The sequence below is a fragment of the Styela clava genome, chromosome 1 (assembly GCF_964204865.1).
Source record: "Styela clava chromosome 1, kaStyClav1.hap1.2, whole genome shotgun sequence".
Lineage (NCBI taxonomy): Eukaryota > Metazoa > Chordata > Ascidiacea > Stolidobranchia > Styelidae > Styela > Styela clava.
In genome coordinates, this window is record NC_135250.1 from 6,804,851 (window position 1) to 6,824,905 (window position 20,055).

The 20,055-nt window shown below is 35.5% G+C and overlaps 1 protein-coding gene across 2 annotated transcripts in view; it reads right to left on the reverse strand.

Annotated features, from left to right (window-relative positions):
* The window catches only part of LOC120348568 (uncharacterized), a 76,397-nt gene that overhangs the window by 55,121 nt on the left and 1,221 nt on the right, over positions 1–20,055 (reverse strand). For both annotated transcript variants that reach the window (XM_078117541.1, XM_078117540.1), the window contains exons 3-31: positions 19,126–19,272; positions 18,766–18,906; positions 18,299–18,453; positions 17,378–17,551; positions 16,545–16,749; positions 15,005–15,189; positions 14,191–14,411; positions 13,625–13,765; positions 13,179–13,256; positions 12,708–12,820; positions 12,007–12,094; positions 10,801–10,986; positions 9,924–10,074; positions 8,907–9,032; positions 8,406–8,508; positions 8,004–8,114; positions 7,768–7,920; positions 7,140–7,343; positions 6,644–6,780; positions 5,709–5,862; positions 4,961–5,090; positions 4,664–4,849; positions 3,279–3,447; positions 2,575–2,700; positions 1,879–1,973; positions 1,689–1,796; positions 1,046–1,176; positions 766–906; positions 255–335 (exon numbers count right to left, since the gene is read on the reverse strand). In XM_078117541.1, coding sequence (XP_077973667.1) covers positions 255–335; positions 766–906; positions 1,046–1,176; positions 1,689–1,796; positions 1,879–1,973; positions 2,575–2,700; positions 3,279–3,447; positions 4,664–4,849; positions 4,961–5,090; positions 5,709–5,862; positions 6,644–6,780; positions 7,140–7,343; positions 7,768–7,920; positions 8,004–8,114; positions 8,406–8,508; positions 8,907–9,032; positions 9,924–10,074; positions 10,801–10,986; positions 12,007–12,094; positions 12,708–12,820; positions 13,179–13,256; positions 13,625–13,765; positions 14,191–14,411; positions 15,005–15,189; positions 16,545–16,749; positions 17,378–17,551; positions 18,299–18,453; positions 18,766–18,906; positions 19,126–19,272 — 4,140 coding nt within the window. The remainder of the gene's footprint in view (positions 1–254; positions 336–765; positions 907–1,045; positions 1,177–1,688; positions 1,797–1,878; positions 1,974–2,574; positions 2,701–3,278; positions 3,448–4,663; positions 4,850–4,960; positions 5,091–5,708; positions 5,863–6,643; positions 6,781–7,139; positions 7,344–7,767; positions 7,921–8,003; positions 8,115–8,405; positions 8,509–8,906; positions 9,033–9,923; positions 10,075–10,800; positions 10,987–12,006; positions 12,095–12,707; positions 12,821–13,178; positions 13,257–13,624; positions 13,766–14,190; positions 14,412–15,004; positions 15,190–16,544; positions 16,750–17,377; positions 17,552–18,298; positions 18,454–18,765; positions 18,907–19,125; positions 19,273–20,055) is intronic.

The window sequence follows — 20,055 nt, forward strand, 5'->3', positions numbered from 1 at the left end:
GTTATCCTAAAAAATTGAGAGCATTTTTCCAAAACAGTGTCAAGTGCATTCACTCAAGAAAAGACGATGACAAAAAGAAGCAAAGTTGGGGGACTGCTTAATTACCATGAGATACTCAATAGAATAAAATTATGATTGTGCAATGAGAATTTTAAAAAGCAGATGTTTTGAAATATTCTTAAAGTTTCAACTACATTAAACACAATGATATTAAGTTTAGTTTTATTATGAACGCATTTAAAATAATAACTTACAGCGGCAGAAAGTCTGTTCTGAACATTATTCCTGTATTGTACAACAGAATCCAACTTTTTCTTCGCATCTTCATGAAGAACCTGTACAGGTATTTTACCATTATGACCAATCTTGGAAAATATGATGTCATAATACTAAAAATATTGGATCCATGAACACCAAACTTATTTTGTTAGTACTTAACATAAAAAATAAGAATGTCCGGAATGACAAAATGAGAGATTAAAAAGTGATTACAAATGAAATGTTACACAAGTTTTACCATTACTATTGACCAGTAAACAAGCTGAGAGACTGTTGTGGTATTGATTAGCAAGGATGGCCAAAACCGAATTATTCATTATTTTGAGTGCATTATGAAATTTAAATATAATTATTTTTTAATAGATTGGAATATTTGATTTATTTTAGAAATCCTCTGGTATACATTTCATTGCTGGAAAACATATGAGAACTCTATTTTAAAATCCATATGTGATCAGATATGCAAATTCTCTATTCAAAACTTACAAGTGCATATTGGGTTTTCCATGCTGCTGCAAGACCTTGCAGAGCATCCATGATAGGACCAGGACATAATACAATACAACCTGCAGGTAGGGTAACAGGAATCGAAGATATTTTTTGCTCAATATCAAGGAGATTCTCAACCTGTGAAATGAAAAAATGTACGAGTTAGAAAAGTAAAATCAAAAATTTGGTATATCGAATATATCACAATAATTTTGATTGGTATTAAAACCTATGACGTTACTGTTACATGCCTATGCTTCCTGTCAAAAGTCTTTACCTCTTTTCGTATAGCAGAGATATTTGGACTGGCACACATGAAATCAGAGTAAGCTCGATGCATATCATCTTTCCATAGAAAATTATATTGACTAAGATGTCCAACATATGATCGAATCCTCTTTCTAAGATCTGTAAGAAAAAATTTTCAAAATACTGTGATAACATTGTTAGGAACTACCGACCCGTCCAGGGTGTATTATGTACCATATTTAATATTCGTAGCTCAAAACGTGTTTTTGAACCATCAAGAATCTTGAAAATCCACGTTTCCAGCCTCTGGCTAAACCTGTTAGCTGATTCGATCTTAATTGGCAATTAGAAATTTCAGGACCTCCCCTCATTTGAAAATTTCTGGCCCTGGACGCCCCTGGACCTGTCCTGTTTTATGGTGACCCGTTAACTAATAAATCATTACAAAACAATGACTAACATTTTATGATAAAAAAAAAAATTATTAAAAAACTTCAACAATCGAAGAAAATTTCCTACAGTTACAGCATTGTTACTACATTGTGTTAATCCATGCTATAAATATATAATTCTTGGTAGAAATTGCTTGAAAATATAAATCAACCAATTAACCTAGTAACTGAATGGCAGTTCGATTTTGTTTTTTACTCAATATAAAAATTGTAACACACCTCTTGTAAGTCCAGATAAATTTCTTCTTTGTATTGTAATAGATTCATCAATCAAAATTTGACTTTCAAATGTTTCATTTTTATTCACTCCTGCCCACCATGTGATTTCTGAAAAAAGTAAGAAAGAACATCAAGAATATGAATATGATAGTGTCTAAAATTCACATTGATCCAATGATTAGAAAAAAACCTCTAGGTGTAGAAATGATTTCTTCTACAATTTCATCAACTACTTGTTGTACTTGTGATAATGGTGGATCAAGTAGAATATCCGGAATACGAAACCTAGATAAAATTATAAAATATTCATTTCTGTATACTTGACAGAAAAAAATCATTGTTAATTGACTCATTCAGTTATGAGTTGAAACACACAATGATCTATGGTAAGCGAAGGATGATTATATATGGTGGCGGTGACATGACTTGGCGGTGTGGCGCATCGTGCTAATTGTTAGGAATATGATCGTCACCGCATCTCCGATTACCCTGCGTGGGTGCGCCGATTCGAATACCATTTGGGGGTAGTTATGTGTGGGAGTATTGCTAGACTCCTCGCTGTCGTAGGGTGGTTTACTTAACCGCCGGTTGGTTACGGCTTTCTCCGCCATCAAGTCCATGCTTCTGGAAACGAATAATTGGCTAACTAATCTCATATCCAACATGGATTGGAAACCGGATGAGAAGCCGTGGTTTGCCATATGATTAAGCTGCCTAGACGGCTTTTCATCTTCCCTGGGATAAATATATAAATCCTATATACATGAAAATCAATGTAAGCGAACAACTGCTTTTTGTTAGCCATACAAGTAAGATGTCACTTTCATTTCCCTCTCTTCTAAACGGATGAAAATTCTACTTTAAAAATATTCGATAGCAATCTCACAATATTTGAACTTTGATTTTCAATTTGACTTCGTTATCAGCATCAGAGATAAGATTATCAACAATTGATTTCCATGATAAGGTTGAAATTGATGATAAGACAGAACTTGGCCTAGTTGCTTCCGTACTAAGAGAACAAATATGGTATGAATATCATACGTCCTTGAAGATCAATAGATAATGAGGTGAGAATAGATTTCTTCACTAATTACGTTTCCACATCTCATACTTGTGATCGAGCAATAGACCATGGTTTGCTATTAGTCTTATATACTTTAATCTCCCTACATCAAAATTAATATCAAATCCTACCTGAGTATATAGAACTTACAATATATATTATAAGTTCTAATATAATATATAGAATAAAGAACTTATAATATATATTTTTTATACAACATTTATTCATAATTTTTATTTTGAACAAGGCCTTGATATCTAACAATAGGTAAAAAGCTGATTTTAAAAGATTCAGAATATTCCTGGTTCAGCGTTGCCTAATTAATTTGTTAAACCCTTGTTGAGGAGATGGCCATGGGACTTAAACCTGTAATGCCAACACAGCTGCGTCTAATGCTTCAACTGCTTGGACATTAATCTACAGAAACCAAATTGAATCCTATTGTCTATAACTCCATCAAGCTCTTTGGCACATTACATTCCCCTATTGTTTCAATATTTGTGCTTAAAGTAAAGACTCCTCACCTAGAGCTTCCAGGTCTTGAGATAGCAACCAATTCAGTGCGATGATGAAGTTGTTCGTCATAATTTTCTGAAGACATATTTAGTCCAACTCCAAATGCTTCACATAAACATGATAACGTGTTACAGATAGATTTGTGGACACTACTATACATCTGCTTGCTGTAGTGACCTTGGAAGATAAAATGTAATAATAATAAAATAATTAATATTAATATATAATTAAATATAAACAATAATTATTAAAAAAGAAAACTTGTATAAAATGCTAGTTGAATAACATCAACGTTGTGCTGGCCACCGCATCTCTGATTACCCTGTTGCATGTTTGACTCCCACAGGAGATAGTTATGTGCAAAAGGATTGCTCATTACGGCTTCCTCCACCAACATCTTGAACAAATACCTATTCCTATACCTGACGCGGACTGGCAACCAGATGGACAATAAGCCGTGATATCGGCTTTCCCCTTAGCCAGTCAGATATCCTATATAAAATCCTAGCCAGTCAGACATCCTAAACAAAATCCTAGCCAGTCAGACATCCTAAACAAAATCCTAGCCAGTCAGACATCCTAAACAAAATCCTAGCCAGTCAGACATCCTAATCAAAATCCTAGCCAGTCAGACATCCTAAACAAAAATCCTAGCCAGTCAGACATCCTAAACAAAATCCTAGTTAGTCAGACATCCTAAACAAAATCCTAGCCAGTCAGACATCCTAAACAAAATCTTAGCCAGTCAGACATCCTAAACAAAATCCTAGCCAGCCAAACATCCTAAACAAAATCCTAGCCAGTCAGACATCCTAAACAAAATCCTAGCCAGTCAGACATCCTAAACAAAATCCTAGCCAGTCAGACATCCTAAACAAAATCCTAGCCAGTCAGACATCCTAAACAAAATCCTAGCCAGTCAGACATCCTAAACAAAATCCTAGCCAGTCAGAAATCCTAAACAAAACCCTAGCCAGTCAGACTTCCTAAACAAAATCCTAGCCAGTCAAACATCCTAAACAAAATCCTAGCCAGTCAGAAATCCTAAACAAAACCCTAGCCAGTCAGACATCCTAAACGAAACCCTAGCCAGTCAGACATCCTAAACAAAACCCTAGCCAGTCAAACATCCTAAACAAAATCCTAGCCAGTCAGACATCCTAAACAAAATCCTAGCCAGTCAGACATAAGAAGATTTAGTCATGCAGGAAATGCATGAAATCAAAATCTCTTGATGGTGCATGAGAGAGAAAGAAGATTGGGTAAATCTGGTCCTGGCAAAAGCTTAATTAATAGACATTACAATTTTCAATAATTCATACTCAAAATTGTTTAGCTAAATAGAGTGACAATACTCTATAACTATATCAGTAGTATAATTAGAAGGACATACTTAAAATATCTTGAATAGTTGCTTGATCAGGTGCAAATCTTTGTTGTGCTTGTATAGATGAAGAGTTTGAAACACCAGTTACAGTTGAACCACTTCCGACACGAGTACCTCGACGCGGAATGTTTGGGCCGGGCTTTCGTCCAGGTGGTGGATTTGCTACTTTTGTGCCAGGAGCTGCGATGGATCCTAGAGACAAAGTAAATAAAGTTTGTTAATGAGAATGTCCGCTATAACTTGAAGTATTTTCTCGATTCAACTAGAAATTTAATTGTTTACAATCATTCAATTACAAGTTACCATGTCCATGATCAGCACTGTTGATCCTTGATGATGACAAGATATCAATAATTTCATGAATTGCATTCTCAACTACTTGAGCATGTTCTTTTATTAACATTGCTCCTTTTTGAGTTGAATCTTGCATTTCCTAGATAAAATCAATTTAAATTGCATAAAAAATGTCCAGTATGAATATGAATAGTTATCACCAATATTACTCTCAAAAAAAATTTGATATAAAAAATATCCGATATATTGAAGAAATAGAGAAACACTTGGAAATGGTGAAAATTTAAAAGAAAAATGAAAATGGCCAGATTACGTAATCATAGTACAAAGACATGATGTCATTATATAACATTATGGCGTTCCCAATGCCAGGGCAGTGTCACTTCTTTCCCCAAGCGTCAGTATGCTATACCTAACTTGCATTAATTTAAAATAATATGTATTTATCTCTTACAACCAGGGCTGAAAAGCAGAAAATGGAGTAATGATGTTTTGTTGTAGCTAGAGCCAAGCTTATCATAATAAATCAAGCCACATGTACCAGAAATTTTAGTAGCTCAAGTTCCTAACTATCTAATTGCGGTCACATTTATAATTTTCTAACATATCATACAAATAATAAAATTTACCTTTCGAGCTTATGACTTTTTTAAAATTTAATTAAATATCAGACTCATTTTTCGAAAATATTTGCGATTAGATACGTTTTTATTAGAGTATAGCCATGCTAGTCTAGTGAAATCACGATATAATTTACCTTCAACAAAGCTTCTGTTGTCCATGTCTTTCCTAGAACAGATTGTTGGTCAAATAAAATGGTTTCAGAAACGACAGATACTGATTTGTTGATTTTTTCATCAGCGATGTAACAAACTTTTTCAACAATGCGTTTCAGTCGATTTGTGCTTGATCTGGGTAATATATTGAATATATTATATATGATGTGAATTATTAAAAAAAAAATTTAACACAAAATTTATGACATTAGGTAACTCAACAACAAAAATATTGTCAATAACTACCATCAAAATGGACAGAAAAGAGATCCCCAAATTCACAAATTCTGAACACTTCGACTTCCAGTCATACAAACACAATGCATTGTGAAGAAAATATGATAATATTAAGTAGGCCAGTGGAGTCAGTGAAAATTTATGATCAACTCTGTATTCCGAGTCGAGAGAAATAAAGTATGAAAAAATAACGTTTTGACAAGAAAAACTTTGGTGGATGGAAAACTTTTTTAACAGTCTGTTGGGAATGTTTAGTCAACTAAATACTTTTTAAGTTTCTGATGGAATTTTGTCCTGAATTACCAAAATTAAAATACTAAAATTTCCTCTTCGGGGTACAATCACTGAGGGGATTTGAGAATTTTGACTCTCGAAAGTTTCAAAATGCAAATCCGACCCCAGTAAAAACAAGCCAAAAACGGATCCGACTCAACAGTCCCAATATTAACTGTAAATTATGACAAGAAAAAGTTGTATAAAATACCCATTTTTGGCTATTTTAATCATATTATCCTATTTTTTGTCCCAAATATGAGAAGAAAAAAAAACAATTTCTCATTTACGATATTGATTGACATTCTATGATGCACTCAAAACTATCTTGTGGCACTGCAGTGGATCATGACACACAGTTTCAGAACTACTAGAATAGAGCATTTTATGATAGCTCAACTCTTACCTTATCTTATGTAGAAATGCATCAATATTCATGCTATCCCAGGTAATAGTATTCAGTCCGGCTTGCAAACATTGAAGAACAGTATCAGTATGTGGACGGAACAGATGAATAAACGGACGAGGGATGCTTCCACAAACCTAAAGAAAAGGCATAATGGAATATCACATCAAATTTATCTACTTGAGAGAATTTTCCAGCTTGCACTAACCCGTGGTGTTAATTTGAGTGAACGAATCATTTCAATATTCTTGTTGTAAAATTTGGGTAATACACAATTTTAAAAGGTTTATGCGCCTCAAGAGTTTTTTTCTTGCTCCGAATGAGTGGGTGTTTTCTGATCGGTATAGCTATTTTGGAGGATTAACCAAGCAAAATTAGCTAAATGAAAGATCAAGCCTACCAAAGAGGCCTTTTCAAGCCAATATATCGGTACATTACAGTGTCTACTTTTCTTGAGCCTTATTTTATGCAACGACCTGGAACATATCAAAAATACCTCTTTGTAGTCATATAAGCATTGCTCAAGGTGCATTTTATATTTTTTGAATTGAGTTTCTCGGGCTAAAATAGTTTTTGCTGCGCTGGGAACTTCCAAATTCATTCTCAGCATCCATTTTGTTTCTTGAATGAGATTTAATATTTTCTGATCAACGTTGACTGAGAGTTCACCAGTAACTGGATTTGGTATAAGGAGAGAAACCTGAAATAAAAGCAAAAAATTGATTTTTGAGAAAAAAAAAAAAACTATTTTACAATGCTCGTTCAACAGTGGCCCGCTCATTTTGCTAAGAGTTGGGTACACTCTCACCATATTGCAGCAAATTAACCTGTGTTGGTTTGCAATTCTGTTGCGGGTGAATAGATGTGGACTCTCTAACTACTGTTCCCTCTACCAATCAAGCTCATACATTTGAAGCATATAATTTAATAGCTGTTCAAACCCAATACTGCATGGATGGACCCCACAACAAATATGAAAATCCCTTCAACAGTTCGCCATATCCAAAGTATTTATTCAGACAAGAAAAGGAGATGCAAAATTACTGCTTTATTCTGTGAAATTTTCTATTATTTCCGCTGGATAGTAGTAACTCATTAGGCACACAGTATCAATTAATACTTACTCTTAATCCATTCAAAGCATGATCAACAGATTTAATCCATTGTTGATACCACAAGGTTTCACAAGTTACAAGAGCAGTTGCAATTCTGTTGTAAATCTTCACCGCACGATGATATTCCTTGCTTTGGTTCAGTGTTTTATTCTCTTGAAATATCTGAAAAAATTTGAAATTGTAGAATAAAAAATAACTTTATGACTTTTCTTAGGGAGAAGCAATGAGTAATTTATTCAAAATACCTTCATTGGTTCCTCAATATGAGACATCAATTGCCTTGTCCAATAAATAGCACCAGCTGCAGGTGGGGCATCTCGTGGTACAATTGGATTGTCTTTGTTCTCTTCATACATCTGTATATGAAATATGCAAGTTACATGAATGAAACCATGTAATTAATTCTTGAATCTACTAAGGGAAAGTTGGAATTAAACACAATTGCCGACCATAATTTTCAAACATCGTACTTGATTGACTGTGAGCTCTCATCCATTTGCTGATAGTGCACTTTTCAGATGATAATTTTTTAGGCCAAAAGTTTTTTCCAGGAACTGGTTGCTTGGCTATTGCTTTGTTCAGTGCATTTATATACAGCCTAGTCTTTTGACAGGCATTTACTATACCATAAATATAAATTATATTACCTCCTGTATTCTGTATAATTCTTGAGAAAATGTAGAATAGACATCACTATATCGTTCCGCAATGACATTACTCATACTGGGCCTTTGTGCAACTGCTTTAAATCTGAAGAAGATAAATAAAATTACTCAGTCAAACAAACTAAAATCTACAAACAAAAATATTTGGAACTGAAATTAAGTACAAACATTCGTGGACAGATAAAGAGGTAGTATATTTTGGTTTGACCAGGATCTTTCCGATACCATTTTTTTTTACACCCTGTGTTGCATGGTGATATGGTGGGCATGGTATTTGATCCATTGAATTTTAACATGCAAGTTCAACGTATCATTAATGTGTCATCTTATCCACAAAATATAATAATATCCTAAATATTGGGTAGACTATATCAAACTAGAGAAATAATATTATTTAAAAACTCAGTGGAGCCACAGATCAGAGATACAAATCCCACTGACAACTACAAACCATACCAAACATATTTTTGAATAAATACTTACTTTGCCAACACATTTAGTCCTTGTTGAGTTTTCATTGATTTGGCAAATATTGCAGCCAGATATACAGATAACAGTTGATCAAGGTCTTGACTCAGATTAGTGAATTGATTGAAACTGTCCTCAAATCTGGAAAGAAAATAACTTTTTGTTTTGAATTCTTCAATATCAAGGTAATATTGAATATAGGATCGACAATTGCTGATTGTGTCTAGGCATAAGAAACAGGCTTGCCATTTCCGAATAATTTACCTCTAACTTGTATTATTATTATTCAAAGAAACATTCGAAAAATTGAAATTACTATTTCTGTGTTTGAATAAGCCTATGACATATCTGTTTAATCTTATGCGAACAAGACGGGTCTAGTATAGTTTAGTACCACAAGTACTTCCAGTGGGTGTAGCATAACGAATTTTGCAAAGTATAATTACAATCACCCGAAATGGCATCTGCGCCGCCAATAACGAACTCGCTAACGCCGATGATCTCTCTCCTATGGTGATCGTTGTGACGAAAAAACGAGAGAAATAGCTTGCTCGATTTCTGGTGATCATATGCGCGTATTGGACGACCATCCGCATACTTTGGTGGGTCTTATTACGCCACTGTGACGTCCAAATGACATAATTTTTCGGTGACGTAGTGAGGTGGGGATTAGGATTGACATATGCAAAAATTGTTGAACCAGGCCAACTAGAAGTGCATGTGGTACTAAACTATATGAGACCCAACAAGACAAGCTGGTTTAAAATCACTCTGGCACTGAAGCTTTATTTTTTTATCTCTAAGTTGGGTTCCATAGCCATTGATGTTTTTTTGGGATGACCATTTCCATGAACCATCAGCCTGAATGTGGTTTCATGGCAGTGGGATCCATGACCATGATATAAAAGCTTTAGATTTCAAAATTGTATTTCAAACTACTCAAATTTAGCTTAAAACTTGGGTGCTCGTAACAATGTACTTTATCATAAAGCACTTCTAAACTTCATATTAATGTTTAGTTCATTTTCCCACCTGTCATTCAATTTCCCATGGACATCCAACAACATGGAAGTAGTTATTGTTCCTCTCATTGCTTTTATCATTGCATTGACGTGATCTGATATCAAAGAACACAATCCTGGTCCTTCTTCTCCACCTGGCATCTCAATGCTGTAGAGTCTCCCTGAAAATGGAATGGTATTTTAAACATATTGCTGAAAGATATTTGGTAGAAACCATAGGGTATAGAACTGAATAAATTGAAAATTTTATCTTCACAGAAAATAGCCATTTTACTGATGAAACACACATAATTCTATTACCGTGTTTGGTGCATCATGCTCAGTGTTAGAAACATGATTGCCATTGAACCTCTGATTATCCTGTGTGGGTTCACAGGTTCAAATACGCAATGAATTAGTTGGTATGGAAGGATTGTTGGTGTATTTGTCATTGTATGGTGGTTTATGTAACCAGTCTGTTGGTTGGTTACAACTTTCTCTACCATCAACTGGATCAACTTTAAAACCCAGAATACTGCTACGAAGTGTATTACAAAAAGTGTATGGACATTATCATGAAGCAGCTTGTGTTATATAGGTAATAATAAATTATACTTTTGTCGTACTCATTTTAACATTCATATACGACTATTGTAACACTATTAAAAATGAGATGGCATATTGATTAGCGCATTGTATTTCAACTATGTTGGCATTGCCAGTTACAAATCTCAAGTTTAAACATTGTATTTACCTCACTCAGGGAGTAAGTGATACATTGAGAAAAGCCGAACCAAAAATATTCTAGTACTTAAATATAAGTGACTGCATGTGCAGAGCCTTGCTAAGTGTGAAAAATACTCTATAAAAAATTTAGAAGAATTTACCAGAGCTAACATCCAACTTACTTAAAAACCCTGCAGCATTGAACTGCGCCTGTATTGGCGATCCAGGAGAACTAGCGGTTCTAAAATCCATGCTTCTATCTTCATCCAGATCCATATCAGAATCTATATCCGATCCTCCTCTTCTATCTCCTGCAGAGATTCTTCTTTTAGCTATTGCACCTGAAGTCGGAGGTTGCCTTTGGTAAGCTGAATAGATGAAAAAAAATATGATTATTTGGTAACAGTATAATTATTTTGAAAACTCCTATATAAAAATTGAAGTCGTTTAGTGGTTTGTTAGTTGCTGGTTTCTAAGTGAAGTATAACCTGAAAGTAGCATTTGAAACATTTTCAAAACAAGCTCAAGCTATGGACATTGCAAAGTTTACATATGTTTTTCTTGGTGACCGTACATTTGAACCCATGTACATTTGAACCCATGCGTATATCCACGGGTTCAATCTATATGCGGGTGCTAAAACCCATGGGTTAGGGTTAGTATGGGTTTAACTATCCGTGAAACAAAAAAAATTCCATATGTGCAATGGCATACAGATGCAATTGTCATGGGTTCAAATGTACGTGGGTTCAAATGTAATGGAACCGTTTTTCTTCAATATCGACAGGATACCTCAGATGTTGGGTCAATAAACGGTGCTCCAGAAGTGTGTGTACCGATATGGAGGTAACTAATTTTGTTTGCCTACTTACATCAAGTTGTGTAAAAGGATTGAAACCTATGGGCATAGGGTATATTCACTTGGCTAACACAGACAGTCCCCAAACTCATAATAGAACTAAGAAATAAGGAAAATCCGAAAATCGCTCTAACTTTAACCTGTTACACACACTACGGGAGTACCCAATAAACAGTCTCCATAAAAAAATTCAAAAAATTCTATCAAGCATTTAAAAATTCAATATGTTCATATGAAATTTTGTAGCTCTACTAGAAGGATCCCCCCCCCTCCCAGTTATTTGTTTTCAGAATCTTGGACTTGATGTTGGAGGAAGCTGTAACCGACCACCCTACGGCATCGAGGAGTCCAGCAATCCTCTCGCAACATAATCATCCCGCATGAGATTCAAACCTGCGAACACACGCAGGGTAATCAGAAGTGAGGTGGCGAGCGTATTCTTAACGTTGGGCACAATGCGCCACACTGTCGAACAAAGTTTGTTGAAATTATCTAAAAAATTTTACGAGTAAGATAAACGATAGTTTACCTTTATTAATATCTGCAGATACATTTCCTCTGCTGATTTCATCTTCTTCTTCCTCTTCTTGTAATGGACCCATACTTTGTTGTTGTCTCTGAAATAATGAAAAATAAGGATAATAAATAAGACAGGTATAGTAAATATTGGCGCTTCCGTAGTATGTGAACCAAGATGGCGGTCACCGGAACATAGTATGTGTACCAGGTTAGAGTTGGGCCAAAATTTTACTCTAATTTTCCTGATTTTAGTTCTATTACGAGTTCAGGGACTAGCCAAATGACTCCTGTAGTATTTGTACCTGAAATTATGGCCCTACCCTAACCTCGTACACATACTACGTTTCGGTGTCCACCATCTTGGTTCAAGTTAACCGAAGTAGGTTTATCATGTAGAACTATGTTTTCATGAACTACCGTATATGAATTTTTATCATTTCCCTTCATGCTTCGAATATCAATTTTCACTAGTTAGAACTATTTCATATTCTTCAATATCAATATCACGAGCAGAGGAAGGCTTTACTAAAATTGCAATCTGTGAATTTTTTCTTTATTAAACTGTAACAAGCATGCCAATTGTTAATCTATTTTATTATTTGTGTTTTGTAAATATCTTTAAATTTTGCATCTGCTAAAGCTATATTTCTTGTTAAACTCGTTTTCCCTTCCCAAAAGTATATATAAAGTCTGAACATCAAATTCTCTCACAATAAAATGTGGGTATCCAATTTGTTTTGTGGCAGAAGTGTTTTCTGGAAATTCATGTGACATGTTATCCACCGAAGCTCCTGTATTTGCTGTTCCTTGTGGACTCATATGAGCTAAAAAATATAATTGGAAGAAAGTTAAATCAAAAAACATCTGATCTAAATTGAAAAGCAAAAATTAGAAGACTTATTGGCACAGTACGATTACTTAATGGTATTAGATATAAAGCATTAAAATTTTTCTACGTTATATTTAGTTTTGATTCAAAACAAACCTAAACAAATATAATACCTAACACATAATTAAAGCGACCAAAATTTTCGATTCAGTTCAATCTACTAAATTTATTGCACTTTATATTGAATAGTGACTGGTGAGTAGACTACCAGTATTTTTAATTTGTACGACAAAAAATGCAAATAGTAAACTGTAGAAAAATAAGCTTAATCAAATTCTTTTCCAAAAATTGACCTATAGATGACTTGTCATCACTATCAGGTAATGGAATATCTTCTAGTCGTGGTCGTGGTAACCCTGCAGTGTCTTTTGCTGAAAAACGAAACAAGAAACTTGTCAACTTATTTCTCAGATAGGCAATGAACATCATAATGACTCGACTTGAGTGAGTGTAGTAAAATGACATATTTCAATTGTGTCATAATTCAAATAGATTAAGTTCACAGGCATTCACAAAGATAATTAAAGAAGACTTGCATAGGCCAAAGTTTATGTGGTCAGGATATAGTTTCCTCAAAATAGGGAGTTGGAGTCAAGAACAATATTTCTTAATTTTTGAGTAGACAGCAAAAGTCTGTGTCAAAATTCTATAGTGTGTAGAATTTTAAATGTAGAATATTTTCTCAGCCCCCTCATCTCTCAGTTATGCGCTCCTCGGGCCATATTATCAGGGAACTTACCAAGAGTAGTGAACTGTCTCAATGATGCAATAATATCCAGCATTTGTCTCATTCGTCCACACAATGAATCGAGATGTCCGAGTATCATATCTTCATCGGCCATTGATACGCCATATCCAAATGTTGAATAGTCTTTACCATCTACGGTAAATAGAGTATAATGAACAAAAATTTTTTATATTATTTTCATAAATCTGATACAGGAGCATTTTTTTTGTGCATAAACCAGCATAGCACAACTGAATTTCAAAAAAGTCAGTCTTTCTGCCATAATGATGTTTATTTCCACAGATTTAACAATTATAGTTCTAAATGTAGGCCGATAAAAATAATTTATTTTACTAACTGGATTGTTATTTTGCGACACACTCAAAATAGCTTTATGAATCGCACCGTTATGGGAACAACTGCTTGGCCTACTTACTTATCCTCGATGTAAAATGACTAGACCCGAAGTAAATAAGTTGTGTTGTTATTTTTTGCTTCACTATTCGGTTGCCAGGCACTTTTAAGCATCTTTATATGTGATAAACAGATCCTTGTTCAGATGAAAAAATACGACATACCTGATCCAGACACAACTGAGCTTGGGCCAGCCATGGCACCCAAGATTCCTTTGCTTCTTGCCCCAGTACCAGATCCTCTTGGTTTCTTTACCCTCGCTGAGACTGTATCGATAGAACTTTGAGATTGTGCAAGACTGTGGCTTCCAGCGGCTCCTAAAGTATCTTTCATACTTCGGATTAAATCCCGGTAAAACACATGAAGTGAAAGACATGCCTTCAATCTGAAAATTATTATATGTTCAAAGCAAATGTCAAAGACAAACATGTTGCTTTTTAATAATAAACCCAACTTAAAAAAGTTATAGCTAAAGTACTCTACTTATTAATAATCAAATTATCATGAAGTCACACAATTTTTCACACCTAAACTCCTAATAAGGCAACAAGCAGTCACTCACGGGTAGAAAGCTACTGAGGTATGACATGGCCGATACTCCAATGTGATCTAATTCGATACACTCTTGGTTTAATTGGCCACTTGGATATAAAAAGATATTGAGATACAGTATCTTCATTTCTTCCAGTTATTGAGGTAGTGCGCTTGAACTGAACTACTCAATAGTCAAAACTCAGAATTTATAACCTGCATAGGCCAAAACAGTCATGCACGCATGCCAACTAATTGGTCAATTTAGGTGATCAATTCATTCTGCATCCTGGATCTAACGCTTATATATCTATCCATAAAAAATGATTTTCAATGGACAGTAAAGACTGTCTGAGGTTGAGGAAATAGTGAACCAGTTATTCATTTCCGATGCAACGACCGAAAAACCTCAAAATATAAAAATAAAAAATGTCTGAGCTTATTTACCTTCCAACAAGAGATTTATCATCTTCATAAATCAATTCTCTTCTTCTGATTCCTCTTTTATTTATCTTAAATACTGGTGGAGTTGATTCCGGTCTCGAAACCTCGTCTTCAATAATTTTCCATAAATTATCTTTTACCATTGCCATGACATGCTCCCGGCACAAATTCGCAAGATCATTGCATATCTGTAGAGAAACATAAAATAACAACATTTTTAATGAAAGAGCTTCCAAAATTATATAGATCAGAGTTTCTCAAACTGAATGCCTGATCTTCCTAGTGGGGTAAGGAACTTTGGGGGGGGGGCACAAGTAAAAGCCTGGGCCCAACCTAAAGCCTAAAAAAATACTGTATCATTCATGATGAGTACATTAATTTAAAGTAGGCTATATTGACAGTGATTTGTTCAACTTTTTGACTGCAATGCATTTAATCATTTTGCTTTCATTTGTTGGCGGAAGGAGGCCATGGAGCATTGAGTGTCTTTGGAAGGAGGCCATGGAGCATTGAGTGTCTTTGGAAGGAGGCCACGGAGCATTGAGAGTCTTTGGAAGGAGGCCACGGAGCATTGAGAGTCTTTGGAAGGAAACCATGGAGCATTGAGTGTCTTTGGAAGGAGGCCATGGAGCCTTACGAGTCTTTGGAAGGAGGCCACGAACCATTGAGAGTCTCGGAAGGAGGCCATGGAGCATTGAGAGTCTTTGGAAGGAGGCCACGGAGCATACAGTGTCTTTGGAAGGAGGCCATGGAGCCTTACAAGTCTTTGCAAGGAGGCCACAAACCATTATGAGTCTCGGAAGGAGGCCATGGAGCATTGAGTGTCTTTGGAAAAAGGCCAAGGAGCATTAAGAGTCTTTGGAAGGAGGCCACGGAGCATTGAGAGTCTTTGGAAGGAGGCCATGGAGCATTGAGTGTCTTTGGAAGGAGGCCATGGAGCCTCACAAGTCTTTGGAAGGAAGCCATGAAGTATTAAGAGTCCTCGGAAGGAGGCCATGGAGCATTGAGTATATCTGGAAGGAGGCCATGGAGCATTGAGTGTCTTTGGAAGGAGGCCACGGAGCATTGAGAGTCTTTAGAAGGGGCCACGAAACATTGAGAGTCTTGGAAGGAGGCCATGGAGCATTGAGTGTCTTTGGAAGGAGGCCACGACGCAATTGAGAGTCTTTGGAAGGAGGCCATGAAGCCTTACGAGTCTTTGGAAGGAAGTCATGCAGCATTGAGAGTCTTTGAAAGGGGCCACGAACCATTGAAAGTCTTGGAAGGGGGCCATGGAGCATTGTGTGTCTTAAGAAGAAGACCATGGAGCATTGAAAGTGTTTGGAAGGAGGCCGCAAATCATGACAGTTTGGGAACCATTGACATCGATTCATGCTGGAATAAACTTGAGGCCCATTTTTCAGATCTTAGTAAGTAGGCCCTATTTGCTGCCTATCTGGCTATGATGTACGATGGTTATTAAAATGATAGTTAAATAATGCTGAAGCAGTAGCATATAAAGCCATCTTATCAAATGAGTATAAGAATCCAACACAATGCACACCTTTTTGCACAGTAATCCCAAATATCCAGATCTTGCATAATAACGGGAGACAGATTCCATTTGTCGAATCGCTGCTATGAGAGCTGGCAGAATAATATTGACTGCAATAGCAGGATTATTCTCATGGTGAAGCTGTTCCAGATGTCGTCTGAGAGCTTCTAGGTATTTCACTTTGTCTTTGGTTTCGTTTTGAGCATCAGTGATACTGAATAAAAGAATATGACAGAGAAATATGATGGTGATAATGGCATAATGATTGGATAGAATTTACTATTTACATATTTATCCAGGGGGACAGGAAAACCAATAAGACGGCTCAATCATGGCCTCTTGTCCGATTACCAGTCCATGTGGGGTATTGGATTAGTTAGCCAATTATTTGTTTTTGGAAGCATGGACATGTGAGAAAGCCGTAATGACAATAGCCTTTGGCAAATTGCAGAAAAGTGGGATGAGAGTTGCATAATTCTTTTGGGGAGAAATCGAACAATAAGAGCATAAGTCTAACTCTGGTATAAGTATAGATAACTAGTGATTCGTTTCAGCTGCATGAATCTGAATGATGCAAAAAGCCACAATGAACCGGCCGGCACATAAACCGCGCTGTGACAGTAAGAAGTCCAGCAATTCTCTCTTGCAAACAAATTTTTACAAGAATTTTTAACTCATTCAGGATAATTGGAACAGCGATGTATATCCTGAAAACATATTTTTGTCCTATTTTAGTCGTTTCGCAAGCAAATATTATACTTAGTATATTGACGACAAGATGGCAAAGTAGTACTTTTTTCAAACTTTAGTGGTTAAAATAAACTTATTTAATCAAGACTTACAATAAATCCATTGCTTTCCATTTCTTTAGTAATTTGGATTTTGCTTGGATAAGAACACCAATAACATTCTTGCATTCTTTTGTTTTCAATTGTTCCATAATTGTTGCCAGTACTCGCTGTCTTCTGTGCCATCTGTCAACTTCAGTCAGTGGACCAGAGTGAACATCCAGAAGACTGAAGAAACAGAAATTTGAAAAAATTAGAATTTCCCTATTTATCTTAGGGGCCAGGAAAGTCGATAAGATGGCTTAATCATATGGCAAACCACGTCCTCTCCTCTGATATGTTCATGTCGGGTATGGGGATAGTTAACTAGATATTTGTTCCAGATGCATGGACTTGATGGTGGAGGAGTCGTAACCCAACAGCAGTTAAATAAACCACTCTACGACGGCAATAACTCCAGCAATCCTATCGCATATAATTATTCGTCACAAGATTCAGACCCCTCAAACCCACACAGGGTAATGATTTGCCAACCATCCAGTTATTTGCTAGTGAACGCTTTAGATTTGGCATAACATAAGATGTTTTGATTTGATTGACTTGATTGATGTAATGGATTGTCACAAAAATAGTCTATGGCCACAACTTCAAAAACTATGCATAAAATACTACGCACTCACTTAATAACATATGCAATAGCTATGTGAACATAGCAGGCTATTTAGAACTAGAAACATGTTGATTTTGAAAAAATTATTTTATTACGTCCTCTTATCCAAACCAGGCCAAACATGAACATAAAATCTTCTTATACCTCTTGAGTGGCTTTATTAACAATATTACAGTCATGGGTCATAGTCACACTCAAACAGAATTCACCCACAGTTAGGAAATAGATTGTGAAGTTTCGCATGCATTTTTTGTTAAAAACACACACAATTTCCAGTATATAAGAGAAATATCAAAAATGGTTACCGTTCATCATTTCCTTCCGACAATACACCATCAATAGTTTGCATCCAATCTTGAACAACTGATTCATATTCTCTTATAACAGCACTATCAAACTGACTACTGATACGATGTTGCTTGAAATCGCTGCTGACGAGAGTCTCTGGAAGTCGGAGTATCTAAATGAAAAAATAAGTTAATGTCAACTTGTTATGCACAATCATTTTAAGGGATTTTACCCTATCTTTTCATGAAATGTATGAAGCTTTCTTGACCTTAGGATAACTATCAAAGCCTTACCATATATAATATATTTTTGTGTCTTTATTGGCCAAGTTAATATACCCCTTTGCCCATAGGCTTCAGTCCCTTTCCACAACTTGATGTAAAGTGAGCGAACAAAATTAGTTACCTCCATATTGGTACACATACTTCTGGAGTGCGCATTTAAGGCTATTTTGCTCTATCATTTTTTCATTAACCCTACTCACTTGTTGTTTGGTTGCATCACTTTTATTCGTAGCTGAAGCAAATACATTGACGTATTTTTCAACATTGTGTAAAAACTGTTGCTTGTGATCAGTAGGACATTTCTGCCAGTCTCTTTGAGATCGGAGCAATGGATAAAATACCTTCGAACAAAATAAATAAAAAAAGGTTAGCTTTGAATTTTTACACTGGGATGGTAAATTAGTGTCATTTATCACGACTAAATTAAGAGATCATGTCATTTAAAACCGATTCATTTGATGCCAACGCGGATAAGTATAACTTGAAAAATTGGAACAGAATATATCAAATGGGATAGATAAACATTGTTAATAACCAATATCAATATTCAACAAAAATACCTGAGATAATACAGTGCTTAGTTGATGAAGTGGATTGCTTTTAATTTCACCACAATATATATCTCTATGTAAATGCATAGGCTCAACTTCATTATGAGTGGATTGTCGAAGAAAGAATACGCAAACAAAATCATTCATTCCAATGTTCTAGAAATCAAAAAGTTCACATGTTTATATATATACTATTATTGGACACAAAGTGAATATATGGATCAGTTTTCTAAATTGTTGCTGTTATTTAGTTCCTTTGCAACTAAATAATCAATCAATTTCGAATTTCTGGTACCTAGATATTGAACGAGTCACTAGATGGCTATTTTGGGATAAAAAAATCAGGTCTAGTGTCGTATCGTACCTCGAGTACTTCTAATGGGCGGAGCATAACAATTTTCGCATATGTCAATCCTAACCCCCTACGATTTCATAGGGCGGTTCAAACTAGCTGCCATCCGAAACTCGCATACGTACACCCAAAATTGAGCAAGCTATTTCTCTCATTTTCTCGTCGCAACGATCTCGATATGAGAGAGATTGCTGCCATTGGTGAGATTTTTATTATCGGCGCAGATGCCATTTTTGGGCGATAGTAGGTATACTTTGGCAAGCTCTATGGCAAGATTGTGATGTCGTAGTGACGTAATTTTGGCGTATGCCCTAGTCAGGTGGGGGTTAGGATTGACATGTAAAAAAATCGTTATGCTGCGCCCACTAGAAGCTCTTGAGATACAAAACTACACAAGACCCCAAAAATCTATCAGTAGGAGCATAACAGGAAAAAAATTCGTAGAAGTGGATAAACAATTTTATGGGTGCACCAGGTTATAAGACGCACTGTCAATGAATCGCTTAGATTGGACAGTTTATAAGGAACATGAACAGGTTTTGAAATAAGTAGTAAAAGTATTTAAAGCGCATCTTATGGTCCGTAAA